The sequence below is a fragment of the Bos grunniens genome, chromosome 11 (assembly GCF_055505025.1).
Source record: "Bos grunniens cultivar Pamir isolate PY7600 chromosome 11, Bosgru_T2T1.0, whole genome shotgun sequence".
Taxonomy (NCBI): domain Eukaryota; kingdom Metazoa; phylum Chordata; class Mammalia; order Artiodactyla; family Bovidae; genus Bos; species Bos grunniens.
This window is the reverse complement of record NC_141175.1, coordinates 3,655,457-3,678,907: the sequence shown is the minus strand read 5'-3', so window position 1 is coordinate 3,678,907 and position 23,451 is coordinate 3,655,457. Positions and strand designations below refer to the sequence as shown.

Below are 23,451 nucleotides of genomic sequence, written 5' to 3'. Positions count from 1 at the left end.
CCATTAGCTTCCTTGCGACGTGCCTGCCGGACCCCTGGGCGTGCCTGCCACCCCCAGTAGGAGAAAACATTCCAGGATCACCGTGGCCCCAACCCCAGCAGGAACACTGCCCAGGGTGACGGCTGGGGGTGCTCCACACTCGTCCAGGGGCGCCGGAAGCGAGGGCAGCTTGAGGATGGGAACCCGAGGCAGCCCTGCCCACCCTCTGAGTGAGCACGATTCAGCAGGCACTTCCAAGAGTTCGTTTATAAAAAACAGTGACGAGCACAGTACCCATTCAGCAGACTCGCTCCCCAGGGCCGGGGGAGCCGCAGACCCTGCTTTGTGGCTCCCTGAGGCCCAGCTGGCATGAGGCCACCTGAGGGCGTGAGACCAGGCGTCCTGGCCCCCGAGCCCGCCTCTCCCTGAGGGCCTGATGCAGGCCTGGGCGGGAGGGTGGGGCCGGGCAGCTCGGCCCTGCCCTGTCAGCCCATGGGGGTCCAGACCCACTCCCACACCAGACCCCGGAGGCACAGGGGTGGGCGAGGCCCTGCCCTCAGAGCTTGGGGGGCTGACTCTCCCTTGCAGGGACATCGGGGGGCCTGGACCCAAGGCAGTGACAAGAGGGGCCCGCTTCCAGGGGGTGACGGCCAGAGGGGACACAGTGGTGTCTGGTGGGTGGGGGGCGGCCCTCTGTCCATCGTCCATCCAGGTCCCGCCCTGCCCCAGGCCTCGATTACTGGGCCTCCTGGGCGTCGGGCCCCACGGGGGCCCCGTTCTCCTGGGGGGTCTTGGATATGTGCAAGAAGTGCGTCCTCATGGCCTGATGGCAGGTGTCCAGAAGCTTGGGGACGTCGGCGACAGTGAGGCCACGGGTGGGGATGGCATCCAGCACCTCCACCTGGATGGTTCCTGTGGGGCAGGGTGGGGGCGTCAGCCGCCTGGGGGGCTCCTGCGGGGGGCCTCTCTCCCCCCATTTTGGCTGTCTGCCAGCCTCCTGAGGGCCTGGGCTGGACCGGGCTCTTCCAGACACCCCGGTCTCTGGCGGTTGGCTCTTAATTGAGAATCACTGATGCAGGCATTCACATGCTCTCAGGAACATTCAGAGGGGTATGGACGAGTGCGTGCCCCCTTGTGAGGACCGCTTAGGCTCCAGGATGTTCCCTCCCCCAGGAGGCTCTGGGGCAGCCCTGGATTGCAGGCGGCCTCGGGGACCCAGGTGTGCGGCAGGCAGCTTCTCCCTTGGACCCCACTTCCCACCTGGGTGCCAGGCACCCTCGTGTGGGGGTCTGGAGAGAAGGGTGGAGGGAGGTCCTAAGCTCCGTGGCAGAGGGCATGGGGGGCGTCCCCGGGAGGCTGCTGCCTGAGAGTCAGGGCTGGATGCACTGGTTCAGAGCCCACCCTGGGCAGAGGAAGTGCGCCCCTCAAGGCCCCCCGAGCTGTGGGCAAGGCCCGGCCCGTGTGTGAGAAGCTGGGCCTCCACCCACCCCTGGGAGCCCTGATCTTGGGGCTCAAGGCAGGGCCTCCTTCCTTCTTCCCCCAGTCACTGAGGGGCACGGCCTGGAGTGGCCCCCCAGAAGCGGGGTCCGGGTGTCACTGGGACTGAGATCGGGTGGGCGGGCCCCTGTGTGGCAGGTGTGTGTTGGGGGGGGGGGGGCGGGGGGCTACCTGAAGTGAAGAGCTTCGTCTTACAGCTGTAGAAGGAGGAGAAGCTGGAGTAAACCACAGGGATGATGGGTACCTGGGGACAGCAGACGTGGCAGCCTGAGGACGGAGCCCAGCCCGACCGTGGAGCCTGATCCCAGGGACAAGCTTGCAGGCAGACCCTGCCTGCCCCCACGACCCCTGTGGCCACCAGGCAGGCATACCACCCTGCCTCAGGGTGCTTCCATGCGCTGCCCCGGGACACCCTTCGTGCCTGGGTGCCTCAGGGTGCTTCCATGCGCTGCCCTGGGACACCCTTCGTGCCCTGGGTGGCCCCGAGTCCATAAACTCATCCTGCACATCCTTACCCACGTATCCCCTCCTCCAGGAAGACTTCCTGGGTTGGCACACATCCATTGGATTCACATTCCACACCCCCCAAGGGTCCCAAGATGACCCAGGACCCTGTCCAGTTTAGCCAGAGGAGATAACTGAGGTCTTTCTGCCCATCTCTTCCTTCCCAGCCTCTCCCCCAACCCCAGGGGGCAGCTCCAGCCAGGGGAGGGGGCAGGGCCTGCGGGTTTTCCCGGAAGACACCAGGGTCAAGTCCAATGGTGACTTCAGCGGTGGTTCCAGTGTCGGAAATGGCACCTGGAGTAATCATTAACCCTGGGGTGGGGGGAACTGACAGGAAACACGCTGCCTGGCGTCCTGGCTGAGACTGCCCTGGCCCCACCACCCCTCAAAGCTCCGCTCCGCTCTTCTCTCCCATGACCCCCGTGACCCCTTCTCCACCACAAAGGGAAGAGACACCGGCCCCGGGCCTGCGGCCGGGGTGTCCTCCTCCTCGTGCTCGGGCAGGACGGGCATCAGAGCCCAGGCTCCCGTCCCCGCCCCCGTCCACCCCTCCCTCCAGCTCCCCCACTCCCCACCCCCGGCGCTGGCTGGGAGCTTCTGGAAGGAAGGCTCTCCCAGCCTTGCTCGGGGCCACCAGGGGGTGCTCGAGGCCACCTCTCACAGGTGAAGCCCAGGAGACAGCAGAGCCCTGCCCAGCTGGCAGCCTGACTCTGACCAGGCAGGAAGAAAGGCTCCCCAAACCCCGAGGGCTTTCACCTGCGCTCAGCCCCCAGCACAGGACAGGCACCCGAACCCACCCGGAGCCCCACCCCACGGAGGGACGTGCCCCAAGCCTCTCCTGCCATCCCCCCGAGATCCCCGGGACCCCAGAAGTCAAGGACAGAGCAGCACGAGGCCCATGCCAAGCTTTCTGCTCACTCTGTCCTGGCCCCTGTGAGCCCTGGTGCACCCCCCACCGCCCAGCCGCTGCTCAGTCCCGAACCTGCCCTGGCGAGGGGTGCGGGGGGACTGAACGCGACCTTGGCAGAGCCCTCCTGACAGTCCAGGCAGCGGGCCTTCTTTACGCCAACCCCAGCCCCCCTCGCCCGGCCAGCGGGAAAGTGGGGTGCTGAAGCTCCGTGGGCAGGTACGGAAGTGATGAGCGTCATTCCAGCTGGTCCTGGGCTGACCAGGCCCCAGCCTTCACGCTCAGGGGCCCCAGGGACTGCCCTCCACGGCAGCTCACAGACAGGTGCTGCCTGTCCAGAGGCAGGTGGTCCCCGAGCGCCAGTGGCCCCGGCCGGCCGGGAGGTCACTGTCAGCCGTAGGCCAGCCCGGATGCGCTTCCCGCCCCGGCCACACCAGGAGGCCGCAGCCCCGACATACCTGGGCCTGGATCGCCAGGTAGAAGGCTCCTTTCTTGAAAGGCAGGAGGTCCCCGTTGTCATTCCGCGTGCCCTCCGGGTAGATCCACACTTTGAGCTGTTGAGGAGACAGGAGGCTGTACCCAAAAGCCAGAGGCCGCCCAGGGAGGCACCCACCGCCCTTCTCAGCAGAGACCACCACCGCTGACAACCGAGGCCCTGCGCCTGGCTCTTCCATATGAGATTCACAGACACACAGCGATGAGGCGTGTTCTGCTGCAGGGACTCACCCTCGGGGCCGACTTGACACCACAACTGGGCCTGAGTGTCCCCAGCGCCGGGCGCCCCAGCCCCGGGCACTCACCTTCTCCCTGACCATGCGCTCGCCCACATCGGTCATCACGCTCATGGCCGTCTGGGAGTGCTGCCGGTTGATGAAGAGGACGCCCCCCAGGTACATGATCAGGCCCACGGGCCCCAGGAAGAGCAGCTCTCGCTTGGCGATCTGCACGCAGCGGTCGGGGAGGACCTCCATGAGGCCTGTGGGCGCCAGATGCCAGGTAGGGACAGGAGGAGACAGCGCAGCTCAGGGGCCGCTCCCCAGGGAGAAGCGGGCCAGCCCCAGGCCTCGGGTACCACTGGCCCCTGGGCACTGTCTGGCCTCTGAGCCTCAGCTTCCTAGCAGGGGGGGCACTGCAGCAGGGCCCGGGGCCCCACACAGGCTGCCCAGTCCTGTTACCCGCCGGAGGGAGGCGCGGGTCCCTCCCTCCAGTGTCAAACCCCCGCCTGCCAGCTCAGCTGGGTCTAGCCTCCACCAAGTAGGACAGCAGCCTCCCCCTACCCCCAGGCAACTGGGGAGGGTCAGTCCTCCCCCAGACCCCACTGAGGCCCAGCCTTACCCATCATGTCCAGGATGCTCTGGTGGTTGGAGATGATGACGCAGGGCCGGTCCTCGTCCAGCGTCTCACGGCCTTTGACCTCAAAGCGGAGGCCATATGCGTACTTGAAGGACCGGACGAACCAACTGATGATCCTGCGGGGGAGACGGGCCCAGTGAGCAGAGGGCCACTGCCCCGGCGTGACGTGGGCTCTGCGCGCACAGCCCGGAGACCCCCAGCCCACCCTGGCAGGCTGGCCACTGACCCTGAGCCCGCCTTCCCCTCCGAGCGCCTTCAGGTCTTGTCCCCCAGCAGGATGGCAAGTGCCCCCCGCCCCTCGCCTCCCCAGCCGGTGACATGAAGGTCGCACGGAAGCAAGGCCTCGGGGACCCTGACGCCTGGCTGTGGGAAGGACGCCCCCTTCCACGTCCAGGTACCCGGATCTGCACCTGTCATGCAGCCTCCAGCCCCCGAGTCCTGCTTGTCACCCCAGGCCGGGGGCCCAGCTGAACAGCGGGGATGGAGGCTGAGAAACCCCTAGGCTGGGTGAACTCTGCTGTCAGCCGCATCAGAGACCGAAGGACCCAACGTGGAGAGGCCGCCCACAGAGGAGGCCGGGGCAGGGGGCCCCCCACGGGAAGTGACCGTCCCTCAAGGCAGAGCCACACCCAAGAGAGGGAAGCGTGGGTACCAAGCGGAAACCTTGGCGAGGAGCTGCGGGCTGCTTCCTGGTTTGGAAGAGCTGCTGCTGGGGAGACCGGCCCGGCGGGCACCATGGCTTTCACGCCTCCTTGTCCTACAAAGCAGCAGCCTGCCCGTTTCACACACACACACACGTACTCAAGGTCACACCAGGATGCCAGTGGAGCTAGGATGTGCGTGGGCCCTGCTCCTGGCAGGAGGCTGCCCTGGGCACTCGTGACCTGGAGGGGCCTATCCCCGCAGGAGGTGACGGGTGAGGGAGACCACGCGTGCCCCTATCTTTGGGTAGCTGGCTGGCAGGGGGAAGGTTGACACCGCACACACTTGGCACAGGACAGGTGCCAGTCAGGGGTCCGTGCACACGGGGCGATGGAGCCCACGGCTTGAGGTCACTCCTCTGCCACTCCTGCAGGCCCCCTGGGTCCTTCCCACCCGTGGGTGGGGGCGGGGCTGAAGGTGAGCTCCCGGTGACCCAAGAGCTTTCCACTTTCCGCACAAGATTCGTGCACGCACACACACACACACACAGCCGCCAGGGAGCTCCTCACAGTCCTGACCGGGAGGGAGGCCTTTTCCACTCCAGGCAGAAGGGCCTGGGCCCAGACCCGGTTCTCAATAGAGCAGAGGCTCAGAGCAGGTCCTTGGCCCGAAGGCAGACTCGTGTCTTTAAAACTGTGGGTAAGATGCACGCAGCACATTTACCCTCTGAACTGGTTTCAAATACACAGTTCAAGTGCAGTCACGTTGTTGAGCAACTGCCCCCACCGTCTGTCCCCAGGACTCTTATCTTCTCAAGTTGACGGACACGCTGTTCCCGTTACACACACACACCCTGCCCCGGGCCCCAGCATCTTTCTGTCTCTGTGGATAAGACTCCTCTGAGCCTCACACGAGTAGATCCTATCGGCTCTGCCTCTCTGTCCCAAAGGCAGGCTCGCATCTGGCCCACACAGCCTCTCTCCCCTCCTCCTCCCACGGCACAGGTTGGAGAGAGGGGCTCCGCGAGGGAGGCAGCTGAGCCCCGGCTGCTCTCACAGTCGGGCCAGCCGGCCTTGCTGGACCTGGAAGCCGGGCCATCCTCCTTAGCGCTAAGCCTCTGCCAGCTCGAGCCAGACCTGTCCCTTTGTTCCCATCCGGCTCAGAGGTGCCCCTGGCCGGACACTCTTGGGAGACCTCGCCTGGCTACCTCAGCTGGGGAGCCTCGGGCTTCTCAACTGCCAAGAGATGGCTTCTCGGGTCGTTGTGAGGATTGACCGACCCAAGGAGGGGGCGCAAGCAGGCCATTCACCAACAGGAAAAACGTGCATCGTCCAACAACACAGAGGCACGCAGTCTCACTAGCCATCAAAGGAAACGCGGATTGAAACGAGAAGCCCTGTCCTCTTCCTTCGGATTGGCAGAGGATAGCCGGATAACGGGAGGTGTCGGCCGGTGTCGGGAAACGGCCTGAGGCTGCTGGCAGAGGTGGGAGATCGCAGAGGTTTCTGGAGGAGGGCAGGTTGGCAGGACCTAGAAGAGCCCTTAAGAAGCCTAGTCCCTGAGATTTGCAATCCTCTTCTGGCAATTGATCCTAAAGCTGCCGACGCACAGGCGCGGTCGGGATTAGGGAAAGAACACCTCAGCGTCCCCGTGGGGACAGCCCAGATAGACAGGGCTGCGGCAGAGGAAAGAGCAAAGATCCCTACTTATTCGCTGTCAGGTCGGTTCCTGGGACTTCTAATGCAAACCTGTCAATTGCATTTCCCTGCCAAGCTCACAGGCAAAGTCCCAGACCACATCTGGAGAGGACAGTGGGTCACTCTCTGGGGGTGTCTGCTGGCTCCGTTTTTCTTCTCAAACAGTTGTGATGAAGGACCTCCCTGGTGGTCCAGTGGTTAAGAGTCTGCCCTTCCAATGCAGGGAGACCCGGGTTTGATCCCTGCTTTATTCCCTGATTGGGGAACTAAGATCCTCCATGCTGCCTGACTCAGCCAAAAGGAGACAAACTGTTGTGAAATATACATAACATAAAATCTATCATTTTAAACCATTTACAAGTGTATAATGCAGCTGTCCCAAACGTCCGTCTCCAGAACTTCTCTGTATTTTCTTTTTGTATCTAATTGACAGGATCAGTATTTGGGGGTGGGGGATGATGAAAGATACTGTATATACCGTGATCACAGTATCCTGTGATACTCAGCCTAGCAGGGGCCTCTCCCACCCCAGTTGAGGCAGACCTCCCAAGGACCAAACGGTTCCAGGAGGGACCGACAGGTCCAGGGAGCAACTCGCTACATTTTACAAATAACTGCACTCAAAACCAAAAGACACCGCCACTGACATAAGTACAGGAAGCTGCAAAAGAAAGGGGCATCCCGGGAGCAGACAGAAGCAAGAGATGCTCCTCACAGGGAGGGTCCATCAGTCACTCCCTGCAGGGGGGCGGGCACGGGGTCTCGCTCTTCCTTCTCCTTCTGTCCCCTCTTGTCAAGGTTTTCAGTCAAAGTGGTGGGGACGTCGTATCATCTTCACAGTGCTTCCTCCAAGAGCAGGGAAGCCGCCCAAGCTGTGCAGAGGTTCCAGGGCCCTGGGCAGGGAGAGCTGGTCTGTCCTGGCCTGGAATGCAGCACGCACATAACCACAGGGACAGACGCCCCACACCCACGCCCGGGAGCAGGCGCTCCAAGCTACCTGCCAAGCCTGCTTGGGGACAGACGCCAACTGTCCAGTTTCGCTCAGACAGTAACCCCACAAGGTCATATACTCCTGCACCAGGGAAGTGGAGGCTCAGCAAAGCTGAGCGACTTGCCCAGAGTCACACAGTGGGGAAGCCAGGATGGGCTGGAGCCCGCCCCTAAACTCCAGGGTTGTCAGGTGAGGTGTTCTAGCTCCTCTGCAGGCCTCCCCTCACCCCCTGAAGGGGCTCTCTGGCCCCCACACCACCCCCAGCAGGAGGGGCTCTGCCCTTCTCTCCCAGCAGGAAGCTCCGGGCAGCCGCTGTCCCCAGGCAGCCAGGCCTGCCCAGCCCAGGCCTCTTCGGAGCCCAGCTGACTCCAGTGCCCCTACCCACAGGAAGCAGGGCCCCAGCTTCAGGGCGGGAGTCACAGGTGTGCCAGGGATGTTCGCACCCCAGCTCCAGTCCTGCCTTCCCAGGGAGGCGGAGCCAAGGCTGCCTGAAGCCAGGTGGCCCAGTCTTCAGAAGCACTGCAGGCAGCTGCCAGGCGGGTGACTGGTGCCAGAGTCCCCGCAAGGCAAGGGGGCCCGCCCCACTTTCCAAGAGCCCAGGGGGGCAGTGATCTCCTTAAACAGAGGCGCCATCCTCACCCCTCGTGGGTCTTTCTCAGGAGCCCTCCATTTAACCCTGATCGGGGCCGCTGGCCTCGAAGGGAGTGCCATAAACGTGAGGATTCTTGGGGGCCTGGGGCCGAAGCCCTGGCAGCCAGCCTCCGTGGACCAGCCGTGCTCATCTGTGGACACCCGGACCCCGCCCCAGCTCTGGGTCAGACAGGCCCTGACGCTCCTCTCACAGCTGTGACCTTGGGCAACGGACTTGACCTCCCTACGCTTTCTTGTTTCCACTTGTGAGACTGGAAGGTCGTGGAGGGGTCGAGCTAGATGAGGCTGGACGCCTGAGACACCTGCCAGGCCGGGGGGCCCTCCACAGACAGCGGCTGTGTTGGCGACAACACAGGAGGAAAAGATTCCAAAGGAGATGGAAGAAGCCCCTCCCCCAGCCGGTACCTGCTCCTGGCCACTGGAAGGTGGTTCAAGGTCAGGTCTCAGCTACCTGCTGACCTTTGCGCTCAGCCCCGACACAGGCTAGACAGCTCTAGGAAGACCCAGTAGCTAATTCAGCCAAGCCGTGCCAAGTCCTCAGCCAGACCCCGTGGGCTTTGCCTTATAACGTGGCGAGGGTGGAGGGGGGTGGTTGGTGGCACTCACTCTGGAAGGCCGTGCCAGGAGGGCAGGCACACAGAGCCATCGGTCTGCTCAGGGGACAGGAGGCCCCAGCAAGGCCGCCTGGTAGGCAGCGGCCTTTCCCAAGCGTCAGATGAGCCGGAACACTGGGTGGGCAGGAGCTGGGGGTGCTGGCCTCTGCAGGTGCCCAGAGGTGCTAACGGGGGCTCAGAAGTGGGGTGGAAGGAGGTGGGGCCGTGAGCAGTGTCCAGATCTCAGGAGCTCTGCTCCCGGGCCTGCAGGAGTCCACCCAGGGGGAGGACTGCCCCCACCGGCCCACCCCAAGACCAGGGCCCCAGGCCCTGGCTGCAGCGATGCCCATCCTCAACGTTCCAAGTGGGTGGGGGCTCCACCGACCCAGCACCTCACTCTCCTGCCCCCAGCCCTGAAGCCTAGCTGTGGTCCCAGGCTGCCCGTCCTGGTCACCTGAACGTGTGAGAAAGGAAACTCTCTGCGTTAAGGTGCTGTTATCTGGTTTCCTGATTCTACCGCCAAAGCCAGTTCTAACACACAGGATTATCCTGGGCCTCGCTCTCTTCACTGTCCAGCAGGTCTGATAAGGGCACCTGCCCCCAGGACGAGGACCCAGCCTCGCCTGGCGCGCAGGCCCCCGCCAGTCTGGGAGGGGGTCCCTGGCCTCAGCCCCAGCATGCTCACAACAGTGCCTGCCTCTGGCCCTCCGCTCCCAGCGCTGCCAAGCACGCTCAAAACTCACAACTCAATGGCAGAGGCCTCCTTGGCTGCCCCATCACAGAGACGGGCTGCTGGTTACAGGAGATGGGAACGCGAGGCGGTGGGTGGAGCTGGGCTGTCCCTCTTGGAACTTAGGACTTCCTCTGAGCCTGGTCTCCAGCTCCAAAGCAGCCACGGTGCTGCCCCCAGCCCCGATGCTGGGTGAGACAGAGGAAAAGACCCACCTTGAAGTCATCCTTGGGCTCTGCAGCCCAGGTCTACCGCGTCCTAGTTCTGGGACCTGCCAGTTGCCTCCTCCCCGCCCCAACCCCCGGAGACATGAGTTTCAAGCTGCTTCTCTGAGGGCTCATCCATAAAATGGGACTAGGAACAACACCTTTCCCTAAGGATGAAGCATCCGCCAGCGCATGGGGGTGCAAGACAGAACTGATGGGCAGAGTCCTTTCCCGAGGTCAGGGTGAGACTGGAGAGGGGGGCAGCCAGGCACCCACAGTCCAACCCAGGAGGGGCCTGAAATGAGGGGGCCTGTCCACACAGCCCCCCAACCTCACCTGTCCTCGTGGGCCTGTCCCTGGAGGAGCACAGTGCCTAGAGGGACACAGCGCCTCCACGACCTCTGCATTCCTCAGCCCTCCTCGGCCGCATCCCTTGGGGAACTCGTGTTCACAAGGGACCCTCCTCTCTGCCATCACTGGGGAGCCATGGGTGTCATCACTATGACCCACCCTTTGGGACCTGGGGCTGCAGGGGAAGGGGGCTGTGGGTTCCCAGACCCCTAGGCCTGCCTCTCTCTGGGGAGGACTCAGCACCTCCGTCATGTCCTGGGTTGGCTTGTGCAGAGCCTGAGTCGGGGGCTGCCCCGGGGAGGGGAACTCCCTCCTGAGCTGAGGAGGACGTCTCAGCAGGCCCGAATCTCGTGCGAGACTGGGGGCCGAGCTGGGCTCTGGGCTCGGGGAACAAGCCCGAGGCAGCAGAGGCCACGGGGCTGGCCAGGCCTGGGCTGCCAAGTGCTGGTCAGGCCGGCCTGCCAGTTCTACTACCTGGTCAGAAAGGGTGGCCGTGACTTCCAGCCTGACCCTGGGGAAGCAGCTTTCAAGCCCAGGCCTGGAAGAGCGAGTTGGACCTTTTAAAGACAAGGCTACCTGACCACACAGAGCCAGGGAGAGAGAGGGTGACCACTGGGAACGCCTGCTGAAAGCCTGCTCCAGGACTCGCTTCCCACCCGCAAGCAGCACAAGCCAGGCTCAGGGCCCCCTCCTGCCTCAGAAACAGACGTGCCACCCTCGGGCCTGGCTGTGGGAGAGCAGCTGCCCCTCCGAGGAGCCCACCAGCCCTTGTTGCCGGAAACCACCCCCTGCCCCGCTCCTGGCTGGCCCCCAGCAGGTGTGGAACGGACACGGGCTGTGAGCCCACTGTCTGCAGGGGGTCCCAGGGCCTCAAACTCAGGCCAGCATCCCTGCCGGCAGGGCCCAGCCCTGAGGAACCCCCTATTTCTGGATACAGGCCCTCCCCATCCCAGAGAGCTGACTGCTTGGGAAGACAGCTGGTAAGGCAACAAGTGGGCCACCCCTGTGGTCTCTGCTCCCTGGGTTGCTGCCCTGGGCCACGTGGGGCGGGGGAAGGCAGGGGAGGCACTGGAGACCCATGGCCCACCCACCAGTCTTCCCCACTCTTAGTCCTCCCGCCCATTCCTGGGGCAGCGGGAGCCACAAATCCCTGAAAACAGCCAGGGAGAACTGTGCAGAGCAGGCCAGTCTGGCAGCGTCAGCCCATCGGATGGACAAGGCCGGGAAGGGCAGAAAGCCAGGACCCCTCACCCCCTGCCCTGTGAGCGCTGGGGTAGTGGGGGCCTCAGGGACCACAGTATTCCCACCCCAGGCCACGGCCAAAAGGCCATCATTGCCAAAGCCACAGGGTGGCATGTTAGCAATGGCCCCTCCCCATCGGAATCTGGGGAAAGGGCCAAGGAGCCCCTCTCGGGCCACCATGCCCTCCCCAGCCCCTGCCCCTGCCCGGGAGAGATCGCCATCTCTTCCTGTCAGCCCAGCCTGACCCCTACCGCAGCAAGCTCCCCAACCCCGGGGATGGGAGGGGGGACACCCCAGCCACCACCGTGTTCTTTCCCCTGGCTTAAAGCTTGGACCCCAAGGGCCAGCAGTCCCCGCCCAACCTCCGCGGGCTGGAGCCACCACACCTTCCTAAGCGGAAGGAAGGGGCTGAGCACAGGTGCGCTCATCGCCCGACAGGTGGGCGGGCGGGATGGCGGGGAGGAGACTGAGACCCCGGGCGCGGCGGTGCACGGCGGCTAGCCCCCACCCCCCGCCACGGGAAGCGGCACCGAGCCTCTGCCCACCCGGCCCGGCCGCATTCCTCTCGGAGCCGGCCCAGCACCCTGCGCGGCGCCGAGAGACAGATCTCTGTAAAGCCCTCCGTGTCGGCCCCTGGCCGGGGTCCCGGGGCAAGGGTGCGGGGACACGGCGACGCGGGCTCCGGAGGCCGCAGCCCACCCACCACCACCCCTCGGCGCGCTCCCCGACCCGCTTTCCCCTCGGGCGTAGGGAGCGCCGCACCCCCCCACCCCCGCCCCAGCCCCCTCCCGCCACTCCCGGAGCCCTGGAGAGGCGGGCGCGGCAGGAAGGAGGGAAAGGACACGGGAAAGTTAGGGAAGCGGAAGCGGCCCCCCCGCGCCCGCCCGGCCCCCCTTGCCTCATGTTCTCCACCGTCCGGCCCCCGTGGCGCAGCAGGCAGACGACCGCGGCCATCGCCGAGGCCGTGAAGCAGAAGGCGCAGTACAGGCCGATCTTGGCGTAGAAGCGGGCCGAGCGGCTCAGCTGCGCCAGCAGCAGCAGCAGCAGCAGCGCCGCGATCAGCCACGGCCACAGCTCCATAGCCGCGCCCGGAGCCCCGACGGCGCGGGCCGCGGGCTGCCTGCCTGGGCTCCAGCCGCGCGGGCTGGCGGCGGCGGCGGGCCCTCCTCCTCGCCCCGCCAGGCCCGCGCCCCTTATTGCGAGGGCGGAGGGGCGGGGCGCCCGGGAGGGTGAGCGAGGTGCGCCCCGCCCGCGACGGTCCCCGCCCCGCCCCGCCCGCCGCGCGGTCGCCGCCCCTCCCCGCCCCTCCGTCCCGGGACGGTGCCCTTGCCCAGGCGCCGGGCCACCCTCCGCCGCTGGCCCTGCGCCCGCCCCCAGCCCCCGCACCTTCGCAGCGGGTGACCAGGGCCGTGGCTCCCCGCAGACCCCCATAGCCGGACCGGACCCCACCCCCCTTCGCAACCGCCGGCACCGCCCCTGAGCCCAGACCGCGAAGGCGCGTGCCAGGCTGGTCACCGCACAAAGGGGCCCTTGAGCGGCGCCCGGTGACCTAACCGGTAGCCTGCCCCTTCGGGTCCCCTCGGGGGAGGGGTGGTCTGAAGACGCGCTGGGTAGGCAGGAGGCCAGTTTCTGGGCGGGGCCTGGGTGCCGGACAGTGGGTGCCAGGGCCAGCAAGTTATCTCCTGCTCCAGGTGTCAGGCCTGCCCAGGGATCAGGCGACTGAGTTCAACTCAAGCGGGTGGGCCAGCCTGGCCGGGCAATGGTGTGGCCAGCCTCTGGCTTGTGGGGAGGAGCTCCAGGTCATCCCTGGGGGGGACCGTCAACAGGTCTCAGAGCAGATCCAGGTTGTAACACCAAGTTTCCATTGTACACAAGTGCCCTCCACTTGCGGCCCCTCCACTTGGGCCCCTCCACTTGTGGCCCCTCCACTTGGGCCCCCCCACTCGCGGCCCCCCCACTTGCGCCCCGGGCCTGGGTTTGCTGCCATTGACCAGTGGCCCCACACGTGGTGCCTGGAGGCCTTCAAAAGGTTGTTGTCAGCCTCTGCCCTATTTCAGATGCTGGGGCGTCTATTGCTGAAATGCTTCGCTGAAGTCCCCAAAATGCTATTTTGGGTGACAAGTACAAAATCACCCATCACAGGGTGACTGGGGGGCGTCAGGCCCAGAGGGACGAGGGCTTCCCTGCGGAGAGGAGCCTGGGCACAGGCGTTCTCACTCTTCACGAGGGGCGCGTCCCTTCCCCTGGGCTACACCCATGCGTGTTTCACAGCAAAGCCTGTGGCCCAAACCCCTCCGCACAGGGAAGCCCCGCAGGCTGAAGTCCAAGGGGCTGCAAGAGTCGGACACAACTGAACGACCGAGCGACCGAACCAAAGTAAACACCTCCAGCCACCTGCATCAAGCCCACGAGCGTCTCTCCTTCCGACCTTGGAGGAGGCCCGAGAGTGCTCCCCCGCCTTGGGGAGGAGGGGTGAGCGCTGGCACCACTGGGCCCGGGCTGGCCATGGGGCTGACAGACTCGGAAGAGGAGGTTTCGGGGGGTCAGGTGGGCCCGGGACCGCCAGCGGTGTCGCGGGGTCCCTGGTTTCTCAGCTGGAGGCCCCAGGGGGCTCTTGCTGAGGCGTGAATCCTGTCCTCAGAACCCCCGCGGCAGACAGCGCTGCTTTGCCTGAGGCGTGAATCCTGTCCTCAGAACCCCCGCGGCAGACAGCACTGCTTTGCCTGAGGTCCTGTAGCTGCCAGCCGCCAGCACTGCCACGGTGGCACCGCCCACCCCTCAGATGCCTTCCCTGCCTCACTCTTCCCAGCATTTCCCATGACTCAGTCACGCATTTATGGGTTCCTGTGTTCGCCGCCCCTCTCCTCCGCCTCCCCGGGGGCTCCACTGACGCCCGAGAGAACGGGGCCTGGCCACGAGCAGCCTCCAGGACCAGCGCTCCCCCACTTGATAGAGGTGATGGGCAGAGGCCGGCCCGGGCCCTGTACCCCCGCCCGCTGCCCCGGGCCCGCTGCCCTGTCCGGCTCCCAGGCGTGGTGGTCCCGGACGTCACTGTTCTGTCTTCAGACAGACAGAGGGGCTGTGGCTCGATTTTCACCTCCTTCCCCAGCTCCTTCCTCCTCTGGGGAAATGTGGAAATAAAGTGTCCTTTTGCCTCTGACTGGGAATGGGGGAAAGGGGAGGCCTCAGACGCTGCTGGGTCTGAGACACATATTCAGTATTCTCCTGGGAAAGGAACGCTTTTTGTTTCTAGAAGGTGAGTCACCAGAGGATCCTCTGGGTTGGTGGAGACCCTGAGACAAGGGGTTTTCCTCTAAAATTAGCATGCCCCCCTCAAGGAGCACTAGCATGCGGGGCAGGGGGGTGCCAGCCTCTCAGGGTGCTCCACATCCCCGCAAGCACCCAGGGAAGGCGCCCGCCCCGCCACCCCTGGCCGGGTGACGGCTGAGGCCTCCTGGGCGTCTGCCGGGGCCCAGCCAAGCAGCACGTAACACCAGGTGACCATCTGGCCTGAACCCACCCTGCCACAGGAGTCGGCAGGGCGCGGGGGCGGCACTGGGCCTGTCGACCCACCTGCTGTTCCAGTCCTGGCCCCAGGGGTGGGGCCCTGAGGTCCCCGAGTTGGCCTTGGCTCTGCTGGGGCCTCCAGAGGGAAGGGCTGGGCCTCTGCATTTCTGAAGGCCGATACCACCCCTCCTGGCCAAGCGACATCTTTGAGCTCCCAACAGATGGCTAAGCTCCAAGCTCCCCGAGCCTCAGTTTCTTCCTCTGGGCCCTTCTCCAGGCCTCTCCCAACTCTGCCTCTGGCACCAGGAGGTGGATTCCTCTCCCTTCAAACCTGCCCAGGAAAAAAAAGCCAGGATGCAGAAGCCAGGAGGGGACAAAGGCTCAGAGTCACACGAGATCAGGGACAGCGTGGACCGGGGGCAGTGCACCCAGTCGGGGGCACCGGGAGGAGCCCCCCTTCCGCTCTCCGGGGGAGCGTCTCCGGGGGGCTGGCCCTCCTAGGGAGAAGCTCTTTGGGAGGAAGGTAGGCGGGGAGGGCACAGCCCAGCCTGCGGAAGGAGGTGCCTGCTGGAGGGGAGGGTGCCCGGGCGAGCCTGCCAGGGCCTGTGTGTGTGGGGCCCTCTCGGTGGGTGTGCCACCCCCACTCCCCCACTGGTAAATAAAGCAGCCTGTGAGTCTTTAATGGGCTCGCACTTAAAAATAGATGAGACCAGGCCTCTGGGCCCGATTCCCAGGTCTCTGCCATGCTGGGCGGTGCTGGGCCCACAGGCTCCCCAGGGAGGGGGTGAGGACAGTACCACAGGCTGGGGCTCCACCGGGGTGCTCCAGGGCCCAGGGAGCCAGGCACGTGTGGCCCGTGCCCAGGGGCCAGCAGAGAGCCTCCACCTGGCTGTGGTGTCCTAGCTCCTGCATCACAAGCCTGGGGGGTGGGGGGCTGGGAGGGTGAGCAGCAGCCTCCTCCCAGAAGGACTCTGGGCTAGGGGACAGGGTCTGAGGGGCTGTCCAGGGGCAGTGACCGGGAGTCCAGGAGATGTCTCTGAACAGAGGAGGGGAGGCAAGAACCCCGGGAGCTGCCAGGGCTGGAAGCCCCCCAGGGGTGAGGCCCTTTCTGCAGCGGCCCCTCCCATCGTTAGAGAGCCGAGGGCTGTGAACCCCTCCCTGCCCCCGGCCAGCTCTCCACGAAGGTGGCGGCCCCCATGCTCGGCTTTTCATGGCCACGACACTCATGTCTGAGTTCCAGGCTCAGGTGGGAGCGGGGACCTTGGCATGAGAGGGACTGAAGGCAGAAAGCATCAAGGAGGGGCTGCCCCAAGGATCGAGGCAGCCTCCCTGCCCCTGACATCAGCTAGTACCCAGGTCTCTGCTGGGTACACACCAGAGATGGCCTCACCCCATCCTCCACGGGACAGACAGGAGCCCAGAAGGGCAAGAGGGCACCTGGGGGCCCCTGGCCAGCAAGATGGAGCAGGAGACGGGTTCTGGTGCCAGGGTCAGCCCCTGGGGATACCTGCAGACCAGCCACGCCTCTGGGCCTCGCTGCGCTCAGCCGGGGTAGGGCCCAGTGAAGGCCTGGGGTACTGGACATAAAGGGATGGCGTGAGGTGCCAGGCCCGTCCTTGGGCAGCCGCCCTCGGCCACCTCACCCGTGACCCAGCTGGCGTCCAGACTCTGTCAGCTGCCCCAGCGCTGCCCAGGCCAGCCTGGGGGACTGGACAGGGCTGGAGGCCCAGCGGGCTTCCTGCTGCCTGACGCCGCTCAGTCCTGGCCTCCACCACTGACCAGGGGGCTGCCTCTCGGCCATGGGGCCTCGGTGGCACGTGGCGGCTCTTGCCCCACCTCGCCGCGGAGAAGGCGGCGGTCACGAGCCCCTAGAGAAGCCCTCCCCGCCACGGGGTGGGGGTGTCCCCTCCACTGTGAAGGCTGGGGCTGGGGAGAGAGGGAGGGACTAGGCCTCCTCCACCCTCCCCTGCATGTGTTAGACTGAAATCCTAAATCGGCCTGCTCTCCTGACTCCTAGCCACCCTGACCTGACCTGAGCCAGGCCAAGCAGTCCCTTCTGCCTCATTTCCTCTCCGACCCAGAGCCACACTGCATGACCCAGGGCTGCCTGCAGCGGGGCCTGCAGGGAAGCCCCCGCCCTCCCCCAGCTAGGCCAGGCCCAGCCCGGGCCGTGGGTGCTGTGCTGACCATGTCCTGGGGTCCTGCCAGGCCCTGGGGCCCCGAGGGCAGGGCGGAGGCTGGCACTTCCTGCTGCCACCCCCCACCTCCCCTCATCCAACCCGAGACCTCTCCTGGCCGCTCCCTGCTCTGTGGCCAGGGCCTGCACAAGTCACTGGTGAATGAATGAATGAAGGACTCCTCTCTTGTAAGTCCAGAGAGGAGCACACTTGCTACCTGGCGCCCGCCAGCTCACGGGCTGCCGGGGGACACTCGAGGGCCTGACCTGCTGAGCCTGGGCCACCACCCACGGAAAGGGACTGATGCCTAGCTCATCAGAGAAAAGTCACTGGCGGAAACCACCGGCTTGCTTCTGCACCAGGATGGCCTCCAGACAACTGGGCTCACGAGGGCGCTATCACTGATAGGAGCTGCATGCGGGCCCCAGGTAGCAATCCCATTCTGTCTGTCCAGCCTGCTCTGCGTGCCCCTGTGGAGACCCCGTCCCAGGGAGCGGGGTTTCTGAGCTCCTGCCTTCTCCCCTCTGCAAACTCACACGCAAGCATGCGAGCCAGCCGTGGAGGGCTGGCCACGTGGCGCTGGGGCGGAGCAGACCAGGGGGTGTGAGTCTCCACACAATCATCATTGTTCTATCACTCAGGTGTGTCCAACTCTGCGACCCCATGGACTGCAGCACACCGGGCTTCCCTGTCCTTCACTATCTCCTGGAGTTTGCTCAAATTCATGTCTGTTGAGTCAGTGATGCCATCTAACCATCTCATCCTCTGTTGCCCTCTTCTCCTTCCCTCAACCTTTCCCAGCATCAGGGTCTTTTCCAATGAGGCCGTTCTTCGCATCAGGTGGCCAAAGTATTGGAGCTTCAGTTTCAGCATCAATCCTTCCAGTGAATATTCAGGGTTGCTTTCCTTTAGGATTGACTGATTTGATCTCCTTGCTGTCCAAGGGACTCTCAAGACTCTTCTCCAGCACCACAGTTCAAAAGCATCAGTTTTTTGGCCCTCGGCCTTCTTTCTGGTCCAACTCTCACATCTGTCCGTGCGTGACAGTGAAACTCAAGGTGAATCCATGACCTAAACATAACCAGTGACACTCCTGTGCTGCCACAGGGGCCATGGTGGAAGTGGAAGCCTGGCAGGTGGGGATGAGGCAGAGGCCCTGAGTGAAGAGGGAAGCGGAGACACAGCCCAGGACCTCCTGGCACAGTTACGCAGGCTGTGCACTGCATAAGTCTAGAGCATTCCAACAACTCGAACTATAGCAGCCGACCCTCCCAGAGTGAGCAGACCCAGTTCTCTGGCCTCTGACCTTCGCTTCCCCCTTCACCACTCAGAATGTATTCAGTCAGTCGTGTCTGATTCTCTGAGACCCCATGGACTGTAGCCCACCAGGCTTCTCTTGTCCGTGGGATTTCTAAGGCAAAAATATTGGAGTGGATTGCCATTTCCTTCTCCAGGGGATCTTCCCGACCCAGGGACCGAGCCTGTGTCTCGCAGATTCTTTACCACTAGCGCCACCTGGGATTTTTACCATTCGGAGACCTGGATAAATGAATCCCTAATCAAAGCATTTGGGTCCTGCTACCTCTGGGTGGGAGGTTCGAGGCAGGTTTCTGGAGCTCAGTCTAACACACCCAGGGGCCCCACCCTGCCTGGGTGCCAGCCAGCAGCAGTGCCAGCACCGCCCTGAGTCACTGTGCAGCGCGGGTGTGGCTTCCCGGTGACCCAGCCAGACATCTGTCCCTGAGCTAATGAAGCTGGAGCCGGGCTGCAGCCCCGCCTTCCCCGCCCTTGCCTGTGCTGCCCAGGGCCAGGCAGCAGACCTGGGCGCTGGGGAGATCTGAACCGCAGGTCAACAAGGAGTAAGCACTTTTTCAGGACAAGTATGTCCCAGGAGAAGACTCTTGAGGGTCCCTTGGACTTCAAGGAGATCAAACTGGTCCATCCTAAAGGAAACCAATCCTGAATATTCATTAGAAGGACTGAAGCTGAAGCTCCAATACTTTGGCCACCTGATGCAAAGAGCCAACTCGTTTGAAAAGACTCTGATCCTGGGAAAGATTGAGGGCAGGACTCGATGGACATGAGTTTGAACTAGCTCCGTACTTGGTGATGGACAGGGAGGCTTGGCGTGCTGCAGTCCATGGGGTCCCAAAGAGTGGGACACGATGGAGCGACTGAACAACGTCCCAGGTAATATTTAGAACAAACGTGTACTAAAAAATGTCATTCGTTGTTTATCTGGGATGGAAATCACACCGGGCGTCCTGTATGTTATCCTCGGAGCAGGGATAAAATACATCCGATACCCCAGCCCCACCCTGGTTCTCAGCCTCACTTGCCAACGGGCTCTGCGGGCGGCTGGGCAGCACTGCCCCCTAGTGGACGCAGCCCTGGCCTCAGGGTGGAGGACCTGGGGAGGGGCTTGGGTGACCCGCCCTCTCTGCTCCCCATGGGGGCACACCCAACGCCCCCTGCCCCCCGAGAGTTGACCCTCCCCAGGTTGGCTGCCCCAGTGAAGCGTACAGTGGTTGGCCCGGGACAGCCAGCAGGCTAGGGGTCTTGGTGCTCACCCTATGGCCAAAATGGTGTTGGGGGGGGTTGTACAGGGTTTAGGGGCTTCCCTTCCTCCCACCCCCTGCCCACTCTGAACTCTGTCCCCTTCCTCTGAACTCCCCACCCACCCACCTCTCCACCTGGCGTGGAGTCGGGCACAGGCTGGGAGCAGCACCCCCAGGACACTCACCCCAACATCGGAGGCTGGGGCAACACAGCACCTGCCTGCCGCCAAGGCCGTGGGCTCCAAGCTCTCCCACTCCCTTCCTCCCGCTCTGTCCTCTTTTCCTGCTTCCTCCTGTCTCTGCCTCCCTCCCTTCCTCTATAAAAACAATGAAAGTTATATTCTGACCATATTGGTATAAAAAAAGTAAAAAGGAACCCTAAAATTTCATTATTTTCCTTTCCAATTTCTTTCTGATTTGGAGGGAAAAAAAAAAATTGAAAACACTCCCATGGGCCCCTAGAAGCTTGTGGACCCCGGGTCCTGGGCTCTGGGCCTGGCAGATGGTGGGCCCTGCTCGGGACCCAAGGCAGGGGGCGGGGGTATCCTGTGGGGTCTTAGCAGCCATGAGCAGTGTGTGTGACCCCAAAAGTCCGGTGGGCCACCCCAGCTGGCAAGGAGTCCTGACAGGGGTGCGAGACCCCGCGCCTGGTCACTGGGTTCTGTAAGACCAGCTGTGCCTCCAGCTGGACCCAGCGGTGCAGCTGGACGTCCCTGGGCACTGTGAGAGGGCAGGGGCTGCAGCCCCAGGGGCCGAGGACTCCCGGGCAGGTCTGGTCACCTTGGCCTGGCCCTGAGCCCCTAGGGAGGGGGAGCCCCCACCACCACCACCTGCATCAGCCCCAGAAATCCCTCTAAGACTAGCGTCCTGGGGAGGCCGCCCCCCGATCCGTTGGGCTGATGGCACTGCCGTCTGGCGTCCCTGCCGAGGGTGGCCATGGCCACTGTGGAGGGCTGGCCGGCTCGCTCCTGCTGGTCTCTCAGCACACAGGCCGCCCGGGGTCAGCGGGGGAGGGGTGCGTGCAGCGTCCCCGCTGGTCAGGGCCTCCCGAGGGCCCGCGTGGAGTCTGGCTTGCACTTCAGCTGCCTGGCGGGTGCAGGCAGACCCCGGGCCCCAGGGGCGCCTCAGGAGCGCTCTGCCTCTGCCCTGCAGCCCCCACAGCGCTGCCGGTGGGCCTGTTTTCCCACCACCTCCTTAAGGCCCCGGGCAGGAGCGCAGGCCAGCCCAAGGAAAAATGGTCGGGCTGGCCAGACAGAGTGTAAGGGGCCTGGCAGGCACCCAGCATCTCACCAGGGGGACCGCAGCCCCACCAGAACATAGTCCACACGCCACACCCTCTGGGGAGAACCTGTCCTCAGAAGACAGAGCCCCCCAGAGCGGGTTTGTGGGTTCCGTTCGCCTAGAACTGCTTCTAGGCGAACCCTCCCCTTCCTGTGCCCGTTGGGCCCCGACCCTCGGAGACCGCGGAAGTTGGGGAAGCGCCCCTCCGAGTTTATCTTGGAGGAACAACTGCACAGTGAGGCCCAGACGCCCACACGGGGAGCCCGCCCCAGCCCTCTCTGCCCTTTGGGGACTGGAGCGAGCTGGCGGCCCTCGGCAGGGCTGCCTGGCGCCTCCTGCAGACCCTCTAGGCGCATGGACAGTCCCCGTCCGTCTGCACGCGCACCTGCACAGCTCCCCTTTCCTAGGACCACGACGCCTGTCCTTCCGTGCCTGGCGTGGCGCTGCTGGGAATGTTCAAGCGTCGAGGATCTGAAAGACCCCAGAGCGGAACACGAGCCATCCTTATGACCTGTGTTGATAACAGTCCTAACCTTACCTCCTCCAGATCCTCAGGTCAAGCCGGTTGAAGCCCGGAAGCAGGGAGGGGGGAGAAGTGAACAAGGATGGGACAGGGAGGACTCGGGAGAGAAGGTGGGGCAAGGCCCTCCGCCAGGCTCATCCTTCGCACGGAGGGTCTTAAGACGTTCGTTGTAAAAGATACAGGTGGGGCTTCCCTGGCGATCCAGTAGCTAAGACTCTGCCTTCCAGTGCAGGGCGTGCGGGCTCAATCCTCGGTCGGGAAGCTAAGATCTCACACATTGTGTGACGTGGCCCAAAAAAAAGTACAGGTAATAAACGTACATTTCTATTCATGAATGGAATAATACATGGACCATCCATACCATGGGGTACTAGTCGGCCATGAGAAGGAATGAATTTCTGACCACGTTACCCCACACACGAACACCCGGAACTAAGGGAAAGAAGCAAGACAAAAAGGGGTGTATAGTGCACGTGCGTGCGTGCGTGCGTGCCCGCGTGCGTGCGTGCCTGCGCGCGCGTGTGCGAAGTCGACGCGGTTGTGTCTGACTCTCTGTGACCCTGTGGACTATATAGCCCACCAGGCTCCTCTGTCCATGGGGATTCTCCAGGCAAGAGTACTGGAGTGGGTTGCTGTGCCATCCCCCGGGGATGTATACTGTGATTCCCCTCGTATAAAATATCCAGAAGAGAAGGGTTTTGAGAGACAGAAATCAGATTGGTGGGTGACAGGGGCCGGGGTGGGGGAAATCAGGAGTCACTCTTGTGGGGTACTTGGGTTTCTTTTCGGGGGGATGGAAACGTTCTGGAATCAGATAGACTTGTTGATTGCCCAACACTGTGAATGTACTAAATGCCGCTCAACTGTACAATTTAAAACAAATTTACAGCATATGAATTTCACCTCAGTAAGAAAAGATACAGGTGGGTAAGAATGAATAAAAGTCACCTGTGACCTCAACATCCAACCGATGTTATCACTGTGGCATGGCTTTCCAGATTTTAGGATTTTTTTTATTGTTGCATATACACCCATCAGTGTATGTCTGCATACCTGTGGGTAGTTCACACAACTGGGGCCACACTCCCCCTACGCTTGGTCACTGGTTTTCTCGGGAGATCTGGAGTCCTCCGCTGTATTCTCAGGGGTCCACAAGTCCTAAGTGAAGTTTTACTAAGCGTTGTGTTTTCACTTGGATGACAGGTAAATGAACTTATCCAAACATCCGTAGGCTGCCCAGGTGGTGCTAGTGGAAAGAACCCGCCTGCCAATGCAGGAGACATAGAGATGCAAGTTCAATCCCTGGGTTGGGAAGATCCCCTGGAGGAGGGCATGGCAACCCACACCAGCATTCTTGCCTGGAGAATCCCACGGACAGAGGAGCCTGGAGGGCTATCGCATCGTCAAGAGTCAGACACGCACACATGCAAACATCAATAAAGATAAGCTTCCTTTTGGCGTTGGAAATACTGATTTCCTCCCAAATCTTGGCCGTCTTGAGGGTGTGGACGCAGGCTATGGCTTCCCTGTAGGGGTCGGGCAGACCCCCGGGCCCTGGAGAATGTGTCTCTCTTGAGAAGCATCCAGCGTTCGGGGCCTGGGGCTGTGGTGTTGTCTTAAGGTTTGCACAGGACTGTCGCCTGAACGGACCTTCATTTGTTTATGTGACCAGTCACCTCTCGGAGGGCATGGGGATGTCCTGAACTCTCTCTGAACAAGGCTGGGTGAGTGACCAGCTAGGTCTTCACCTCCTTCCTGAATGATTAACTCAGGACAGGTTCCAGCAGGTGACATTTCTGGGGCAAAGGTTTTTAACCACCTGCTTTCCACGGTAACTCAGCATGGAGCCCCCACCTGGGTAGCTGGGGAGGAGACCTGCCATCCCCACTCCAGGGGGCCTCTGATGGCGAAGGGGCAGGTCCTGGGCAGTACTAACTGTGAGAATGTGGGAGCCACAGTCCCAGGGAGGTTAGCCCCTGCCTGTTTCCCTCCCCGCCTCCTGGCCGCAGACTGTCCTCAGCTGACGCTCACCCCTGTCCATTCTTCTTCCAGTCCCCCCGAA

The 23,451-nt window shown here is 63.3% G+C and overlaps 1 protein-coding gene and 3 long non-coding RNA genes across 4 annotated transcripts; 2 read left to right on the top strand and 2 right to left on the bottom strand.

Annotated features, from left to right (window-relative positions):
- Nucleotides 1–226: 226 nt before the first annotated feature.
- Nucleotides 227–12,512, bottom strand: AGPAT2 (1-acylglycerol-3-phosphate O-acyltransferase 2). The gene is made up of 6 exons (XM_086324290.1): nt 12,242–12,512; nt 4,223–4,356; nt 3,688–3,863; nt 3,346–3,441; nt 1,648–1,720; nt 227–891 (listed from the first exon to the last, which is right to left on the bottom strand). Exons 1-6 carry the CDS (start codon nt 12,421–12,423, stop codon nt 716–718), a joined length of 837 nt encoding a protein of 278 aa, XP_086180416.1. The 5' UTR covers nt 12,424–12,512; the 3' UTR covers nt 227–715.
- LOC147362319 (uncharacterized) lies at nt 6,971–10,227 on the bottom strand. Its single transcript, XR_015136120.1, has 3 exons — nt 10,087–10,227; nt 9,558–9,732; nt 6,971–7,501 (listed from the first exon to the last, which is right to left on the bottom strand). It is a non-coding gene; the product is annotated as an uncharacterized LOC147362319 (long non-coding RNA).
- Nucleotides 12,513–12,940: 428 nt separating the features above from the next.
- Nucleotides 12,941–14,503, top strand: LOC147362317 (uncharacterized). Its single transcript, XR_015136119.1, has 2 exons — nt 12,941–13,815; nt 13,985–14,503. It is a non-coding gene; the product is annotated as an uncharacterized LOC147362317 (long non-coding RNA).
- Nucleotides 14,504–18,811: 4,308 nt separating this feature from the next.
- LOC147362316 (uncharacterized) lies at nt 18,812–21,729 on the top strand. Its single transcript, XR_015136106.1, has 2 exons — nt 18,812–19,217; nt 21,274–21,729. It is a non-coding gene; the product is annotated as an uncharacterized LOC147362316 (long non-coding RNA).
- The last annotated feature ends 1,722 nt before the right edge of the window (nt 21,730–23,451 follow it).